At 42.6% G+C, this 18,562-nt stretch overlaps 1 protein-coding gene across 1 annotated transcript in view; it reads right to left on the bottom strand.

Annotated features, from left to right (window-relative positions):
• Nucleotides 1–200: 200 nt before the first annotated feature.
• LOC121871511 overlaps nucleotides 201–18,562 on the bottom strand; it is an 82,435-nt gene continuing 64,073 nt past the window's right edge. Inside the window, exons 3-5 of the mRNA XM_042373920.1 lie at nucleotides 2,763–2,880; nucleotides 933–1,319; nucleotides 201–498 (exon numbers count right to left, since the gene is read on the bottom strand). Of these exons, the coding sequence (XP_042229854.1) occupies nucleotides 316–498; nucleotides 933–1,319; nucleotides 2,763–2,880 (688 nt within the window). The 3' untranslated portion in view covers nucleotides 201–315. The remainder of the gene's footprint in view (nucleotides 499–932; nucleotides 1,320–2,762; nucleotides 2,881–18,562) is intronic.

Raw genomic sequence — 18,562 nt, 5'->3', positions numbered from 1 at the left:
GATGGGTGGTGGTAGGTGGGTGGTGGTGGTAAGTGGATGTTGGTAGATGGGTGGTAGGTGGGTGGTGATAGGTGGGTGGTGGTAGGTGGGTGGTGGTAGGTGGGTGGTGGTAGGTGGTAGGTGGGTGACGGTGGTAGGTGGGTGGCGGTGGTAGGTGGGTGGTGGTGGGTGGTGGTAGGTGGGTGGCGGTGGTAGGTGGGTGGCGGTAGTAGGTGGGTGGTGATAGGTGGATGATGATAGGTGGTGGCAGTAGGTGGTGGTGGTGGTAGGTGGGCGGTAGTAGGTAGTTTGTCGTGGGCGGTACACAGTATAGGTCTACTTGTTGATGGGTGAGAGCTTGATGGTTGATCTAGTCCTGCGGGTGGCATGGGCGGGCGGGGGTGGGCGGTTGAGGCTGTGCCGACCCATCATGGGCGAGGGCAGGTCACGGATGGAGGGGGACGAGTTCTTGCGTGGGGGCGTCGCCAGTCCTACACCATCTTCGTCAGGTACCCACTCCTGCAGGGCAACGTGGTGGAATTAATCTAACTGGACAATATCATTAACACCTTTCTCAAACAAGAACCTGACTCACAAGTTCATATTCCTACAGTATAACTAGTAAGAGAAAACCTACTTTGACAATTCGATACCAAATTCTGTTTCATCATGGCTGTTTTTATTTATTTATTTTTCTGCATGTAATATTCTTTGTGTATAAAATGAATCAGTTAAAACGTATTAAAACAAATAAGATTGAGGGAGGATAAGCCAGTATGGTTTCTATTGTTTCTCATCAAGTAAACAATATCACCAGTTACCACAGTACAGTTCTGTCGCGGTTCTCTGTGAAGAACACGGCCTCATAGACACACCATTAATAAAGGGATGCATCACCTCACACTTATAAGGGAATTCCGGGACAATGTATTGAATTAGGAGCTAAACCTCACCTGTACGGCTTCAGCGCCTCCCTCTGAGCGGAAAGTGACCAGCTTGGGTGGCGGAGTTAACGCCTGGCGAAGGGCTAGACTCTCACTTGCCACTGAGGCCAAGGAACGCAGAGAGAGCGAGGAAGATGAGGCCGCTAGAGCGTTTTCGACGGTGACGATGGCGTGGGCTGGAGGCGGGGACTGGGAGATCTTCCTGGGGGCAGTGTTGAGGGTAATGCGAGGCTGAGACATCTCCAGGGCGGGGTTGGCCGGCTGATACACCGTCATCTCCTCGTCGCCCGCCGACACACTCGCTCGCCGCACCTCGAACTTGTTGCCATTGTCGTCTCTCCGGAGACCAGACGGCGGCGGCGACCCGATGAATCGACCCGACTCCAGTGAACTCACCTGTGAGTAATACTAGGTTAGAACGGCTTAATGCACTGCTATTTTTAAGGTACATTTATGTAAATGTTTTAAGAAATGTTGAAACGAATCCCGGAGTGGAAAAAAAAATGTCTCTTGTGATTTGTGTTAATCACTTCCCGCCAAAATATTTCAACTGGTATTTCTGGAGAAACTGTTGTTGATTATTGATTAAAACTATTTTACAAGAACCGGTGATAAGAAAAAATAGAAAAGGCTAAACACATTGTAAATGGTACACACACGAGGGTGAGGGTGAAGGTGACTTAAGAAGGCCTAACACACTGAGACTCCCCCGGCATCTAAACTTAGAAAACAAATGAAGGTTTGTTATATGAGTTGGCTGGAATTTCGGAGCCTTAAGCATTCCTGTGCACTTTTTCACATTAATCTAACCTAACTAACCTAACCTAACCTAACCTAACCTAACTAAGATAAGATAACCTAACCTAACCTAACCTAACCTAACCTAACTAAGCTAACCATTAAGGGGTTGATGGGCAGTCCTTATGGGCACCAATTCTAATGGACCCCGGTTATAAATGGGCCCCTGTCGCCCTCGAGTGAGTACTACTGTATTGTCACTCTTAAGTAACTGAGATGAATTGGAAGACACTCACTTAATGTACTTGTACTTATAAACGTATAAATATCACCTTTACAATTCTCACTTCTTCTTTCTGCCATTTACTATATTTTCTCCTTCTTCTGTTCTTCTTCTATTTCCTAACTATGATTACCTCCTCCTCTTCCCCTTCCTCTTCTTCTCTTCTCTTTTTCCCTCCAAAATATTATACTCTTTCTTCTCCTTCACTTAATTGTTCTCTCTCTCTCTTTTACTTCTGTATTGTCTCCATTATTTTCCTCCTCCCTCACTTCCTTCTCTCTCCTTCCTTACGTTCCTTCTCTGTATCCCTTCTCTTCCCCCCTTCTTCCTTTTATCTCCTCCCTCACTCTTTCCCCCCTTCTTCCTTTTCTCTCCTCCCTCATTTCATTCTCCCTCCTCTCTCCTCCCTCACTTCCTTCTCTCTCCTCAATTACTTCCTTTTTTCTCTTCCTCACTTCTTTCTCACTTCCCTTTGACATTTTTCTCTCTCTGTTGACCTGACCTGTGACCTCTGACCCTGGATTCGTCTGAGGGTCACTAAAACTGTGTAATGTCTTCAACGTTTCGATATTATTTACATAACAATGATGACATGATTTATTTATAATTTTTGACACACACACACATACATACACATACACATACATACATACACACACACACACACACATACATACACACACCTCACACTCTCTCTCTCTCCCATCTCTGTTTGCCTGTCTCTCCCTTTCTCTATCTCTCTGTCTTCCTCTCTGTCTGTCTATATTTATGTCTGTCTGTCTGTTTCTCTCCCTCACAGCTGTTAAGGCTTGACGTACCGGTATGACAGGGCTGCGAGGCTTCTGTTCCAGGGGAGGGAGGGACCGTGGCTTACGTCTGTGTTCCTCTCCTCCAGTTGGGCGTCCACCTCCCATCACATGTCCCTCTGTCACCAACCTGTGTGGGAGGGAGGGGGGGCGGCTAAGACACGATGAGTGAGAGAGAGAGAGAGAGAGAGAGAGAGAGAGAGAGAGGACTGCCAACCACGTAATAATTATGTATGACAATAAAACGACTGAAGAAATAAAAAAAAAAAATATCGCGCCATAGGGTCGTTTTACTTTGTTCATTGTGAGTCAGTGAGTTAGTGGGTCATAGGGCCGTTTGACTCAGCTAAAACTTCACATCCTCACGGACTCCTTGAGGTAAGGGGTGGTGATTACAAGACACGTGACGCAGGGGAGGTGTTTTACCTGTGTGTGCTTCAGGTACGTGGAGTAATTAGCCAAGTTTAGGGATGGATAAAGGTAATTAAGTAACTCCCAGCAGCGTCGTATGTTAAGGGTGTGCTGTAGGGACGGTGTGTGGTGCTACTGTGACTGTTATTTTAATGTGCTCAAGTTCTTCAATAACTTATGTGTTTAAGCCCAAATAACATTTATCACTTATACGCTGGACAAAATTTACTTTAAAATTTGACATAACATAACATAACATAGCAACATAGCATAACATAGCAACATAACATAATATAACATAGCAACATAACATAACATAGCAACATAACATAACATAACATAGCAACATAGCAAACCTAACATAACGTAACATCACTAACGTCTATAAACACAGGTAACATGATATCAGATTCTACTCCGGATAACAAGTAATATAATGCTGTTGTTGTATTAATGTATGGCGGAGCTACAACACCTAAGGTCTAGACAATTACTATAAAAAACGAAGATACGTTTTTTAATAGCTAAGGTCATTAAAATCGCTTAGGAAATATATTTTTTTATATTTGTAAATAACAGTGAGTATCAGAGAAGTATATTGTAGTTAATTAATTTATCTTAACAGCTGAGGTCTTTATGCGCCACACACAAAGTCAGCTTCTACACTCACCAACATTGTCTAGACACCATGAAAGCCACGAAACTTGTTATATTATGTCCTTTTTTTATTTAATGTATATATCAAGTATTTAATAATAGTTAATGGACCTGGAGATAATAATACAATGATTGTTTACAAAAGGGTTGTACTGTACCTAAACAAAACATATGTGTTTCTCTATACAGGAGGAGAGCTTGGTCACGTCCAGAGCAATACAAATCCTGTGTGTGTCAAAACGTGTTTCTTTTTCCATATTTTCAAAGAATTTTTGAAGTCCAAACAATAACAAATGCCTTTCATCTTGCTTTCATGATGTCATCAAAGACACATGAACCTGTAATTTTTATCGACTTCGATTTTGCATTAATACGATACTGTGGATGGATACAGAAGACAAGAGAATGTATGAGAGTGGAAATATAATCTTTAAAGAAATCACAATGTGTATAGTAAGCAAAGAAAAGATATGATATTAATTTTAGATATAATGCAATGTGAAAAGTATTGGATCGTTTATTGGAGACGGTGTTTTTCATCTCGTAGATTGAAGGCGATGTTCATTTGTTATTTGTAAGTCTAAATTATATAATTTATACCAGTATGTCTTCCCTGGTCGCCATTTAAGAATTTGTAAGGCCGTAAATTGAATTCACTTCTTTTACCTCAATTAAATCCTTGACAATAGTTTGAGCGTGGTAAAAAAAAATAATACAAGGACTATAAAAGTCTATAAAGAAACTAAGAAGATTTTTACTAACCCATAAGAAAAAAAAGTGTAGAAGGCAAATCATATAATACATAACAAATCTACGGTCACCAACATCTATATTTCAAGCAACTTTCCAAAATGGTTCTTTATTTTTAGTACTAACCCCTTGACCTTTCGTAACGGGGCGACCTAAATATTTCCAAGTGCTATATTTTGACCCAACAACACACTCGTGAAGACTGTCTGTCAGAATCTTTTATTAATTATAAGATGTGAGACGTCCAAATAAAAGCCACAAAGACTTAAACAAAAGTTGAGAATATGGAAGAAAATATTCGGCCATTGTCTGCAGAAGAGAGACTGACCAACAGGTGAGTGAGGCAGGTGAGAGGGAGAGGTGAGTGAGGCAGGTGAGTGGGAGAGGTGAGTGTGACAGGTGAGTGGGAGAGGTGAGTGTGACAGGTGAGAGGGAGAGGTGAGTGTGACAGGTGAGAGGGAGAGGTGAGGAGGCAGGTGAGAGGGAGAGGGAGTGAGGCAGGTGGAGTGGGAGAGGTGAGGGAGGGCAGGTGAGGGGAGAGGGTGAGGTGACAGGTGAGAGGGAGAGGTGGAGTGAGGCAGGTGGTGTGGACAGGTGAGTGTGACAGGTGAGAGGGAGAGGGAGGAGGACAGGTGAGTGGAGGGAGTGGGAGGGGAGGTGGACAGGGTGAGGGAGGTGAGTGTGGACAGAGGGAGAGGTGAGGGAGAGGAGGGACAGGTGAGTGAGAGGAGACAGGTGAGTGGGAGAGGTGAGTGTGACAGGTGAATTGGGAGAGGTGGAGTGTGACAGGTGAGAGGAGAGAGGAGGTGACAGGTGAGTGGGAGAGATGAGTGCGGTAAGGTGAGAGGGAAGTCTTACTACTATCTCCTCAATACTCAAATATTTACTTGTTTAAATGTCGAACCGAGTGGGGGAAGGAAGGTCAGGGCGGGAGTGAAGGAGGGAGGGAGAGAGGAAGGAGACAAGGAGGAAAGGCGTGGGGGAGAGGAGGAAGAAAGAAAGGAAGACAAGAGGGAGGAAGAAGAATGAGGTAGAGATGAAGAGAGAGGAAAGAAGGTGTGGTTGGGGGGGGGTTAGAATGGGAGGGAAAAGATAGATGAGAAATAAAGGGAGGAAGGGAAGAGAGGGAGAATAGGTAGGGTGAGATAGAGATACAGAGAGAGGGAGGTAGAGAGGGATAGAAGAAGAGAGGGATGAGAAGTGAGAGAGGGTGAGGAACGATACAAATGAAGATGGAAACGAGGAAAGTCTAATCTTACTTCCGGGTCACAATATAAACCGAAAAATCCCTCAAAGCGTAAATTAACTCTTCCCCACCGAAAAAAAAATATATATCTAAGGTCAAATGTAAAGTGGCAACCTAATTGGATTATAATCATGCGTAAATTAAATAAAATAAAATTAAGATATTTGAAATTATTCGTACGTTCTGGATTAATGTTCTCAACTTATGAAGGACCTCACACATCATCAAATAGGGACAAGGTTGTGCAAGCATTCCAGCCATCTCCATGATAGTAGTGAGGCTCTGTGTATAAGTTTAATTTAAGACACAAATTAATCCATGAAAAATAAGCAATCTTAAGTGAATCTAAATCTCCTTTTTTGGATTAGTATACATTCATGAATCCTTCAGTAATCCGGTCGGAGTAATTCCTTCACCTTCACAAGTTCAGACAGCCTCAGGAAGGGAGGGGAGCAAATCCTTTAATCTGTTTAAGTTATGTATAAAATTACAGACCCGGAGTGATTTAATCGTAAGTTATAATAAGAGTTCTCAAGCTTAACTTAGGGTTAATGTGTGTGTGTGTGTGTGGGTGTGTGTGTGTGTGTGTGTGTGTGTGTGTGTGTGTGCGTGAGTGTGTGTGTGTGTGTGTGTGTGTGTGTGTGTGTGTGTGGATATATAAGTATTTACGTATCAGTTAAAATAATAAAAATAAACAAAGTATGCTGCTGACAACTAGACACACAGAAAATAACATCTTACCTCACATGTAGACGACAATAAACAGACACAGTTTAATAGTAGTTGAGAGAGATATATTATTAAGTAAGATAAGATCACACCATGCAATACAAACACAGTGTCAAGGCGAAGATACATCACCGACACATCAATGACACACACATCATTGATACAGCTGAGACATCGTTAAAAATAATGACAAGATGAAGAATGATGCCAGTCACACTACAGTACCCAATATTCTACAGGTCTTTTCCTCGTGAGATAAGTGAATGTAAATTTAAGTTCTGTAGAATATCGTTCTGTTAACCCGTGTGCTCGTTACCTACACTAACGCTATGTTTATGTTGTTCTAAGGAGGCTGGGTAGGTACAGTGCTCACCTCCTGTCCTGTGGGTAGGTGGTTTGCTCCCAGGCCACCCAGCTGTAAATAGATGCCTGTATTTATAGCTGGGGGAGTGAAGGTGGTATCTATATCATGTCTAGGTACAATTTTAAGCATTACGAAATGATATAAAATGCATTTATACAGTATATGAATGTTGTAAAAATTCTATAAATTTTCACATAATGTATCACTAGGAGAGAGAGAGAGAGAGAGAGAGAGAGAGAGAGAGAGAGAGAGAGAGAGAGAGAGAGAGAGAGAGAGAGAGAGAGAGAGAGAGAGAGAGAGAAAAAAAAAAAATATACGATGATTTTTTTAATATTAACAACTCGATTATTTACAGTATATGACCTCACAACCTGCTAACCGTTAAGGCTCAGAGTGTACCCGGAGGTTCCCTTGACCTTTCTAGACTTCCGAGAATAAGTTATGAGAGTGACTGGGGTCGAGAGCTTCCAAGAACGGGGGTTACTTTATCACTTTGTTTATAGTTGTTGTATATGTGTGATGACCACCACCAACACCACCACCAACACCACCACCACCACTAATAACACAACCACTACTAACACACCACACCACCACCAACATAATTACTAACACCACCACCACTACTACAGGTTCTGGGTAATAAGTTCAATATACAGGAGCGAACACAAACACCTGTATAGATTTTGTAGGTTCGATTTACTGGATAAGAGATATGTACACAGAGGGAGTAGTGCTCTCCGACCTGTCTGCTTGTCAACTGCTCTATAGACCAAGGTAAGTAGATACATATACACATTAATTAGGCATGTATATCTTAAATATATTGCTGACACAATAGCTAGGTTGAATAAATAGTACATAATGGAGTATATACATAATATACATAGTAAAATAACACAGCATACAGAATATACATAAGTGGTGGGTAGTTGTGGTGGACAGTTGGGGTACGGTGGTGGTATTAGTAGTGGTGGTGGTGTTAGTTGTGGTGGTGGTGTTGTTGTGGTGGTGGTGTTAGTTGTGGTGAGCTAGTAGTGGTGGTGGTGTTAGCTGGGTGATGTTAGTAATGGTGGGTGTGTTGAGGTTAGTAGGTGGTGGTGGTGGTGATAAAGAAGTGGTGGTGGTGGGTGTAAGGTGTGTTAGGTGGGCAGGTGGTGGTAGCAGGTGGTAGTAGTGGTGGTGGTGGTGTTAGTTGGGCGGTGGTGGTATTATAGTTGTAGATAAATAGTAGGATGGGTAAATAGAACCTATAAAAATCATATAGAAAGTTAGTGTTCGCTCCCCGTATATAGTAGAACCTGATACCCAGAACACGAACAACCACCACTACTACCACCACCACCATTACTAAGATCACTGGCCAACCAACACCACCACCACTCGGTTTCAACACCACCACCACCACCACCACTAACACCACCACCACCATTTAATACCACTAACCACTTCTAACATCACTACTACTAAAGAATACACCACCACCATTACTAACATCACCAATAACTAACACCACCACACCACTACCAACACCACCACCACCACCACCACTACTAACACCACCACCAACCAACACCCCACCACCACCACCACTACTAACACCACCACACAACTACCAACACCACCACCAATTACTAACACCACCACCACCACTAATACCACCACCACACACACCACCACCACTTTACTAACACCACCACCATAATCCAGTTAACAATTCACCACCACCACCATTACTAACATCACCACCCACTACTAACACCACTCACTCACTACTAACAATTCACCACCATACATAACCAATAATTACCAATTCACCACTACGACTAACACCTCACCACCGCTATTTCAACATCACCACCACTACTAACACCACCACCATTACTAATACCACCACCACCACTACTAACACCACCAACGAGAAGGATGAAGATCACTCATTAACTAACATCACCACCACCACTAACACCACCACCACTACTACTACCACCACCATAACTACAACACCACCACCACACCACCAATTACCAACAATTCACCACCACCACTACCATAACTAACACCACCACCACCACCACTACTAACACTACCAGCACTACAACTAACACCACCACACCAACACCACTACCACAACCAAAACCACCACCACTTAAGATCACCACTACTAAATGACCACCACCACTACTAACACCACTGCCACAACCACTACTAACACCACCACCACCACTACTGACACCACCACCACCACCACAACCAACACCTCACCAATTACTCATACTAACACCCCACCACCACTACTAACACCACCACCACCACTACCTGACACCACCACCACCACCATAACTAACACTCACCACCACCACTACCGACACCACCACCACCACCCCATGAACTAACACCACCACCACCACTCACCAACACCACTGCCACAACCACTACCAACACCAATCACCACCACCACCCCCACCGACACCACCACCACCACCATAATGAACAATCACCACCACCACCACACTGACACCACCACCACCATAACCAACACCACCAACACCATCACCACTACTGACACCACCACCACCACCATAACTAACACCACCACCACCACCACTGACACCACCACCACCACCATAACTAACACCACCACACCACCAACCAACACCACCACCACCAACACTCACCATCACCACAACACCACCATCACCACCACCACCACCACCACCACCACCAACACTCACCACCAACAACACTTCACCACCACCACCAACAATCACCACCACACCACAAACACTACCACAACACTAATCACCACTAACACCACCACCACCAAACCACCACCAACCAACACCACCACCAGCCAACCAACACCACCACCACCACTCACCACCACACCACCACCATAACTAATACACCACTACCACTACTTTAACACTCCACCACCAATTACCAACACCACACCACCACCACCACCATAACCAACACCACCACCACCAATTACCGACACCACCACCAACACCACCACCACCACCAATCTACTGACACCTCACCACCACCAACGCCATAACTAACACCACCACCACCACTACTGACACCACCACCACACCACCATAACTAACACCACCACCACCACTACTAATACCACCACCACTACTAATACCACCACCATAACTAACACCACCACTCACTACTTTACTCCACCATCATCACTACTGGACACCAACACCGCCACCATAACTAACACCACCACCACCACCAATTACCAATAATTCACCAATTAAGGGAATCTTAACTCCCACCACCAACACCTCACAACTAACACCAATCAACACTCATTAACTCCACCACCACTACTAACACCACTACCACTACTAACACCACCACCACCAATAACCAACACCATCACCATCACTACTAACACCACCACCACCACCACCACACCTAACACCACCACCCAGCTAACTAACACCATCACCATCACTAGCCAACACCACCACCACCACACCTAACACCACCACCACTACTAACACCACCACCACCAACTAACACCACCACTACTAACACCACCACCTTCACTACTAACACCACCACCACCACCAAACCTAAAACCACCACCACTACTAACACCACCACCTCACCACAACTAACACCACCACCATCACTACTAACACCACTAATTAATAATTCCACCACCACACCTAACACCACCACCACTACAACCAACACCACCACCACTACTAACACCACCACCAACACCACCACCACCAACACCACCACCACTAACACCATCAACACCACCACCACCATTAACATCACCATCACTAACACCATCACCACTAACACCATTACCACTCACACCACTAACATCATCACCACTAAAACCACTAACACCACTCCCATTAACAACGCCGTTAATAACACTACTAATACCACCACTTCTAACACCACTAACAACAGTAACACGACCACCACTAACACCACAACCTATACCATCACTAATACCACCACAAGTGCCACCAGCACCACTAACACCACAACCACTAACTTCACTAACACCACACCAACAATTCACTACCATCAACACCATCACCACCACCAATTCCCCTAAAACCACCACTACTAACACCACCAATTACCAACACCACTACCACTAACACTAATTAACACCACCACCACCACCACTAACACCACCACCACCACTAACACGACAACCACTAACACCATCACCACCACCACCCCCCTAAAACCATTACCACTAACACCAATTAACGTGCCATCACCACCACCAACTCTAAAACCACCACTAATTAACACCACAACCACTAACTTCACAACCACCACCACCACCACCACACACCCCTAAAACCAATTTTTTCACCCCTAACACCACCACCACCACCACCACCACCACTAACAACCACTACCACTAACAACCACTACCACTAACACCACTACCACTAGCAACCACTACCAATAACACCACTACCACTAACACCACTACCACCAGAGAATGCGCTGGTCTAAGATTAAAGTATTCTGCCAAAAAAGATCTATAATTACTTCTTGGAAGGTCCTGTGTGTTGCTCACCCGTTGCCGACAGCTGGGCTAATTAACCTTACTGATTAACAAACAGGTGTGCTAATAATCAACGCTGGTAAAATAACAGATGGGCTAACTACTTCCTCAATTAACAACATTGTTTTGACATATGACAGGAAATAAATATTAGAGCTAAATTATTATTGAAAGAGTTCCGTTCGAATCTATTTTCAAACTATCTCATTTCTATAACTCTCTCTCTCTCTCTCTCTCTCTCTCTCTCTCTCTCTCTCTCTCTCTATTTTACATCTCCATTTCCTAACGTTTATGGATTTATCACACACGAGGCACTAAAAGGATTAAATGGTCATGTTAGTTAAAAATTTCTATTCATATCTTGACCAAAGCACCACCTACATGCCTCAGTAACCAGAATGTAATTACTGTACCTGTACTTCATATGACTGTACCTGCACTGACTCTACCCCGCCCCCTACAACCACCTCCTCTCCCTCTTCCTTCCTCCCCAACCCTCTACCTCCCTTCCCACCTCCTCCTCTCCTTCTTCCTCCCTCCCCAACCCTCTACCTCCCCTCCCACCTCCTCCTCTCCCTCTCCCTCCCTCCCTAACCCACTACCTCCCCTCCCACTTCCCTGCTCGCCCTCTTCCTCCCTCCCCCTCCCCAACCCCACCTCCCCACCTCCTCCCTCCCCACCTCCTCCCTCCCCACCTCCTCCTCTCCCCCTCCCTCCTCCCCAACCCACTACCTCCCTCCCACTCCTCCTCTCCCTCTCCCTCCCTCCCTCCCTAACCCACTACCTCCTTCCCACCTCCTCCCTCTCCCTCTCCTCCTCCTCCTCTCCCTCCTCCCTCCCTCCCCAACCCACTACCTCCCCTCCCACCACCTCATCTTCCTCCCTCCCCATCCCTCCACCAGCCTCTCATCCTTCCACTTCAGTAACTACAAATCCCTTACTATGTGACGTCAATGAAGGAAGTCGAGCCAGCGTCATCGACAAGTGTAATCAAGGAAGCAAGCTAGGCCACCACAACAGTGAGGAGTGTATATTTAAGACACATCTGCACCTACTGAGAGAAAACACCTGGAACACCGAGAGAACACACCTGTAACACTAAGAGGACACACCTGCACCTACTGAGAGGACACACCTGCAACGCCGAGACAACACACTTGCAACACAAAATAGAGTACACACCTACACATTTGTATTAAAGTAGATAAAACATCAATATCGAAGTAAGCACAGTATACCTACCTGTACAGTATATCTAAGCATCTATATTTAAATACCCTCAATAAGTGCCAGGGGTCAACGGTGTATTTCATATACTAATTTCTGCTTCCCCAAGAGAGTAAATTATCAGAGATCAACACAGAAAAGTTATGACCTTTTAAAATACAAAAATGTAGATACGGTAGATTAAATACTAATGAATTGTAGTAATTCTTCGGCCACCCGTCCACCAGCTAATCAGTTGCCTTGTTATAAACTGACCCTAGGAATTAGTTAGTTCGAGTGAACAGATTATAGTACTTCTCCAGAGTTCTAGTTCTTGAAGTAAATATTACATCACTTACAGCACAACCGACGGCCCGATTCATTATATTTGCCAAGTACTGTACCACTAGAAGTCATGTTGGCTGGGTGTTGGTGGTGGAACGTCTCTGTACAGTGTGAGTTTTAAAGGCTATTATTGCTTATTTTCATAAATCTGTGTTTTCCTGAACCCTTCTTAGTATTCATACTAGACATGCAGGTCAGGTGTTAAGAGTCTACAGAAAACACCTGACAAGGACACATTTACTCTTAATTGCGCTACCTGTGCTGGGACTCCTGCCTGGGAGCAGATTCTAGCTAGACTCAACCTCTAATCAAAACAATTACACAGTTGTTATAGTCCAATTAGATGAGTTCAACTAGTGGAAATCTTCTAATACAACCGCAGACTTCACTCACCTCATCATCTCAAACAACACTGATACCACCGTCTTACAACTAGTATATTGAGTTACTGTACATAGTGACAGCGGTTATACAGGCAGGGACCAGGGAGGGAATGTCTCACCTTCTTCCCTACACCTCCCTCATGTACAGTAATTCTTATATAAATGTGGGTTGATGACTACTCATGTCTCATAGGAAAGTTACCTAATCCTATGAGACATGAGTGGTCATCAACTGGACATGAGACAGTGAATTCCTACTGTGCCCTCACACCTTGACTGCAGAGTCATCAATTAAGTAGCTGTCTATCGCCAGTTCAACTCCCGTCCTTGAGTCACTGAGACGTGTGCTCTAAGAAGCTAGTTATACCTAAGCTTCATCCATTATTAATGCTCACAGCTCATAGCGTTATTACGGTGATATCCCAGTTGTTGTGCAATAGTTTATTTTCTTAATAAATGGAGAAAGACCATTTGGGTTTGAAAACTTAACCCATAAACATTTATGAATGTTGCTTCCAGTTCACCTCTAATTAGTGATTCCACAAGTAACCTGAAACTGCAACATGAGGTGGCAGTGGTGGGATCTATGACCAACAACCAGTGTTTTATACAATTTTTTTTTTTTTTTGGTTAACGCTTGACATTCTCCAATTTTACACGTGGGATATCTCCTTTCTATTCGGCGGTACATTTTAGTTCAAAAAATTCTTACAACCGGTTTGCAGAGCGTAGTTTTAAATGATAATCATTAGATGCAGCTGGTGGACTTGATATGTTAGCAGTTTGAGCAAATGTGTCCGGGATATCATTGACATCCCTGGATAGAAACTCTGGGTGTACCCTTTTAAGTCTGTCCACATATACTACGTCTGATATTTGTGTGTTTGGTTTCAAATCTTAAAATCTGTTGCCCGTTTCCTTTGTGATAATCAGGGATGGACCTGAAAATTTGAGCGCAAGTTGGGAGATCCGTTCAGGTTCTTTAACCATGACAGCGTTGCCTATTTCTAGTGTTGCTTAATATTCATTTCAGCTCATGACGCTGCTAAAAGTGTCCGAACTATGGAGTGTCCGTGGAGATGCCGATTCGTTAAGCAGCGAAATAGTCCATATTGAAGACAGGGCGAGATATGCCTGTAAATACGTCATAAGGTATAATATTTGTCTACGCCATAAACACTATATTAGGGTGATTTGCCCGTGGAGCTATTGATCGACCCGTTAATAGAGGTTGCGACTTGAGGTAACCTGCAGTTTACAGAGATATGGTAGCAGCTTGATGTATGTATGTATGTATGTATGTATGTATGTATGTATGTATGTATGTATGTACTGTATGTATGTATGTACTGTATGTATGTATGTACTGTATGTATGTATGTATGTATGTATGTATGTATGTATGTATGTATGTATGTATGCATGTATTAAAATAAAACTAATAAAACAGGAAACAAACACTACTAAAAGAGACACAAACGAAGAGGCAGACTAACAAATCGATGATAAACAAACAATAAATCAAAGAAAACACACACACACACACAATCAACAACGACACAGAATAAACAAGGAAAAGAAACAAGTACAAACAACCACAAACAAGGAGAACCACAAACCATTTAAGGCTAATCGTTCGCTCCAGAGAATTTGGTGGAGCACGGAAGGACTCGCCTTGTGGGTCAGTGCCATGCAAGGTGAGTTTGGCACGTACGACTCACACACACACACACACACACACACACGTAAACAAACAATCAGACGAAGAAATGAACAACCCCATAAAAGTATCCGAACAAAATACAAACAAGAAAAAGACAACAATAAAAACAACAACAGCACAAACAAACAAACGATAATTGCAACCCCCTACGAAAGAATCAAATCAACAAACAAACAAACAGAAAAAGTGTTCTTCCGGTGATTGTGACATCTACAGGGTCAGGAGGATAATTACAAGTGCCACAATCGATGCCAAGTGACGTCATAGAGAGCCATTACACGTAACTCTTTGGATAAGGTTATATAATGAGTGGAAATTTGGCACAACATTGTATTTTTGGGGAGTGAAGTGTGTGTGTGTGTGTGTGTGTGTGTGTGTGTGTGTGTGTGTGTGTGTGTGTGTGTGTGTGTGTGTGTGTGTGTGTGTGTGTGTGTGTGTGTGTAAATTCAAAAACATATACTGTACTTGCTTTTCACCCAAACTGAAAATGACACACACACACACACACACACACACACACACCTTAAACCTGGATTATATTCTACCCTAAACCCGGATTATTTTCTCCTAAACCTAAACCTACCAGGATAAACAATACCATCTTACACTAAGTTAATCCGAGTTTGTTTACAGAGATAATGGAAAGGTAAATATAATAAGACATTGAGTTAAGTGGGAGGACTGTTCTATCAAGGATTCATTTTAATCTAATAATTCACTTTAATTAACGGTGGAATTATTTCACATGTAAAAATTAGGTGGCTGAGTGGTTGTCACATTGGATTGGTATTTTACTTTCAAAAGGTTCGAGCCCCAGTTCGGTGGATATTATTACTTGCCCAGTGAATAAGTTTAATATTGATTACATTCCTGATTCTTGTTAATGAATTATAGTTTTACATGACGAGAGAGGATGTATTGCTCTTTCTGAATTCACTTCTCATAAAAGGTAAAAATGTCCACATTACGCTGAAAAATATATATAAGTTTTCAATAATTTTCTGAGTTTTGAGAAGTTGTAAGAGAAACTCAATAATTATAGATTCTGTGATCACTCAATAAGGTCTTCAACTGCGTCAAAACGTTACTCAGGTACTTAGCATATTGGTCATCTTATTCCCGTAATTCTTGTAATTGTACAGAAACTTTTGGCACAGATCAAAAAAACTTTGCCATGAGACCGGGGTTAATGATGGTTAAATTGTACCCAGTTAATTATGATGTTATTAATCTTTAACAACTAACAATAATATTAATGATGTAATTTTTTGATAATTTAAGATAATAAACACCAAAATCGATGTATTACTATTAATATTACTATTACAAACTGAAAACTCTGAAGATGAATGAAGATTAATGAAGAAACATTAATGAGGATTATAAGGATTACTTTTATTAGATAGGATAATGAAGACTGCAGCTGTGATAATGTAGCCTGGTCTTGTTAACTTAGCACGAAAACAGGTAAATGGCGGAAACAAATTATAAAAAAGATCAAGTTTTGCTAATACATTCCTGAAGGCTAAACAAATAAAGATCAAAAGAGTTCTTCCCGTCTAAGTGCAGCATCCCCCTCCCCCCCTCTGTTTGACCCCCCATGGGTGACCTGGCACTGTTTTTTCGCAGTTATGTGATAAACGGTGCATCGGGTCGGTAAACGTGAACAGACAAAAATGTTTTTCGCAAATAAGTCACAAACGGCAAGTTTTTCATTGAAAATTGTAGAGCGGGAAATTACGTATTGGGATAAATAAAAATCGTATTTTAAGGAAAAAAAGAAGAAGTCTTTTCTGATTCACTTAAATTTTTTTTGCTCCAGGTATCGCCTAGGTTTCCTAGAATATCTAAATGTGAAGTGAAACCATACTAGAATCAGTTTGGCGTCGACAAGTGAATGTTTTTATTGTAAGAACAGTTTAGCGGATGGTGAAACAGTGGTTGAGAAGGACGTGTTAGTCAAATCCGAAAAGACGGTAATTTAGAGAAATTGAAGAAAATAGACACGAGTGAAATGCATAAAGTTTGCAGGGTGAAAGCATTAAAGCGAAAAATATCAACAGGGATAAGGAAAAGGTAAAAGCTGAAAAAATAGAACGAGTGTACGCTGAGGTCACAAGAACTATCTGATTTCTAAAACAATTGTTTTATTGTGAGAAATGTGACAGTAGCGGAAGAGAAAAAAAAGCTGTGGAAAATTGAGAAATCATGTGCGAGATTCGAACTTTGACTGTGATCGATAAACTATTGAAGGATGCTGAACAAATGGGGTGCAAAAGCGTTAAGACGAGTAAACGGCGTCATGTGGCTTGTAGCAGAAGAAGCGCGATTTCACGTTAAATACTCTAAAAAAGGTGAAGACATTATTTCTGCTTTCGAAAGTTGTGCGCCTTTGTTGATGATTCTGAGAAATGCCAGTTTTATTTACACGACCTGATGAAGAAAATTGAAGAATATTTACCAGAAGGCTCATCGATGACAAGAAAACGCTGAAAACACAATATAAGAACACATACCGGGACGGAGTCATGTATGTGAAAATGAATAAAAGACCACCAGTTGTTAGTTTCCGTGGCCCAGTATCAATACCTGGTACACAGAGCGAGAGAAAGATGAGAAAGATGAGAGCTTAAGAATAGTCAAAGCTGCAACTACTATAGTTCGAGAGGATATTAGGACAACGGCTAATAACACTATGGACTACCTGTATGTTACAGACTTTATGAAGGCTGCAGACGTGGTTCCCAAATTAATCAGTGCGTGCTTTTTTTGGATAATGTCCCCTAAAAAGTAGAAAGGGCGAAAAGGAAAAAGTAGAAAAAGCAGTGTACAGCGATCGCTCATTCTATAATTACTGCAACAAAACAACGCCCATTTCTTCCTTCCATATTCCTTGGTCTCTTGGTGTGGTGTGGAAATGTGTCTACATTACTATATGTGCAATTTTTACGGAATTATTCAGAAGACAATTGAAAAATGCTTCATGAAAATATGTTTTTCACATAACCCAATAGAGAATTTTCCACTCTACAATTTCAGTTATGTGCATTTTTGATGAAAACTAGTGGTTTGTGAATTATTGGTCAAAACTGAGCGCAGGAAGCAATTTCTTGCTCCACGCTTAAACTTGCCCTCCATTTCAGGCCTGGATTACGAGAGTGCTAGTTCACCCTTAGGGGGGGTGAGGGGTTAAAAAGAGGTGATGTGGTACCCTTTGATCTTTATTTTTATAGACCTCAGGAGTATGTATGGCTAATTTTATCTTTTTATAATTTTTTCCGCCTCAAATCCTCATTTGACTGGACAAGCCGCAGGGTGATGGTGGTCCTCCCGGAAGTTCATAACCCTAATAGACCCACTTAACGCATTATGTTCCTAATTGGCACATTGAGCCGTGACCCCCTCTGAGTCTCTGGTCCCAGTTATCT

This window comes from Homarus americanus, unplaced genomic scaffold (assembly GCF_018991925.1).
Source record: "Homarus americanus isolate GMGI-L3 unplaced genomic scaffold, GMGI_Hamer_2.0 scaffold45698, whole genome shotgun sequence".
Lineage (NCBI taxonomy): Eukaryota > Metazoa > Arthropoda > Malacostraca > Decapoda > Nephropidae > Homarus > Homarus americanus.
Note: the sequence above shows the minus strand (reverse complement) of the source record. Positions and strands in the feature narration are given on the sequence as shown.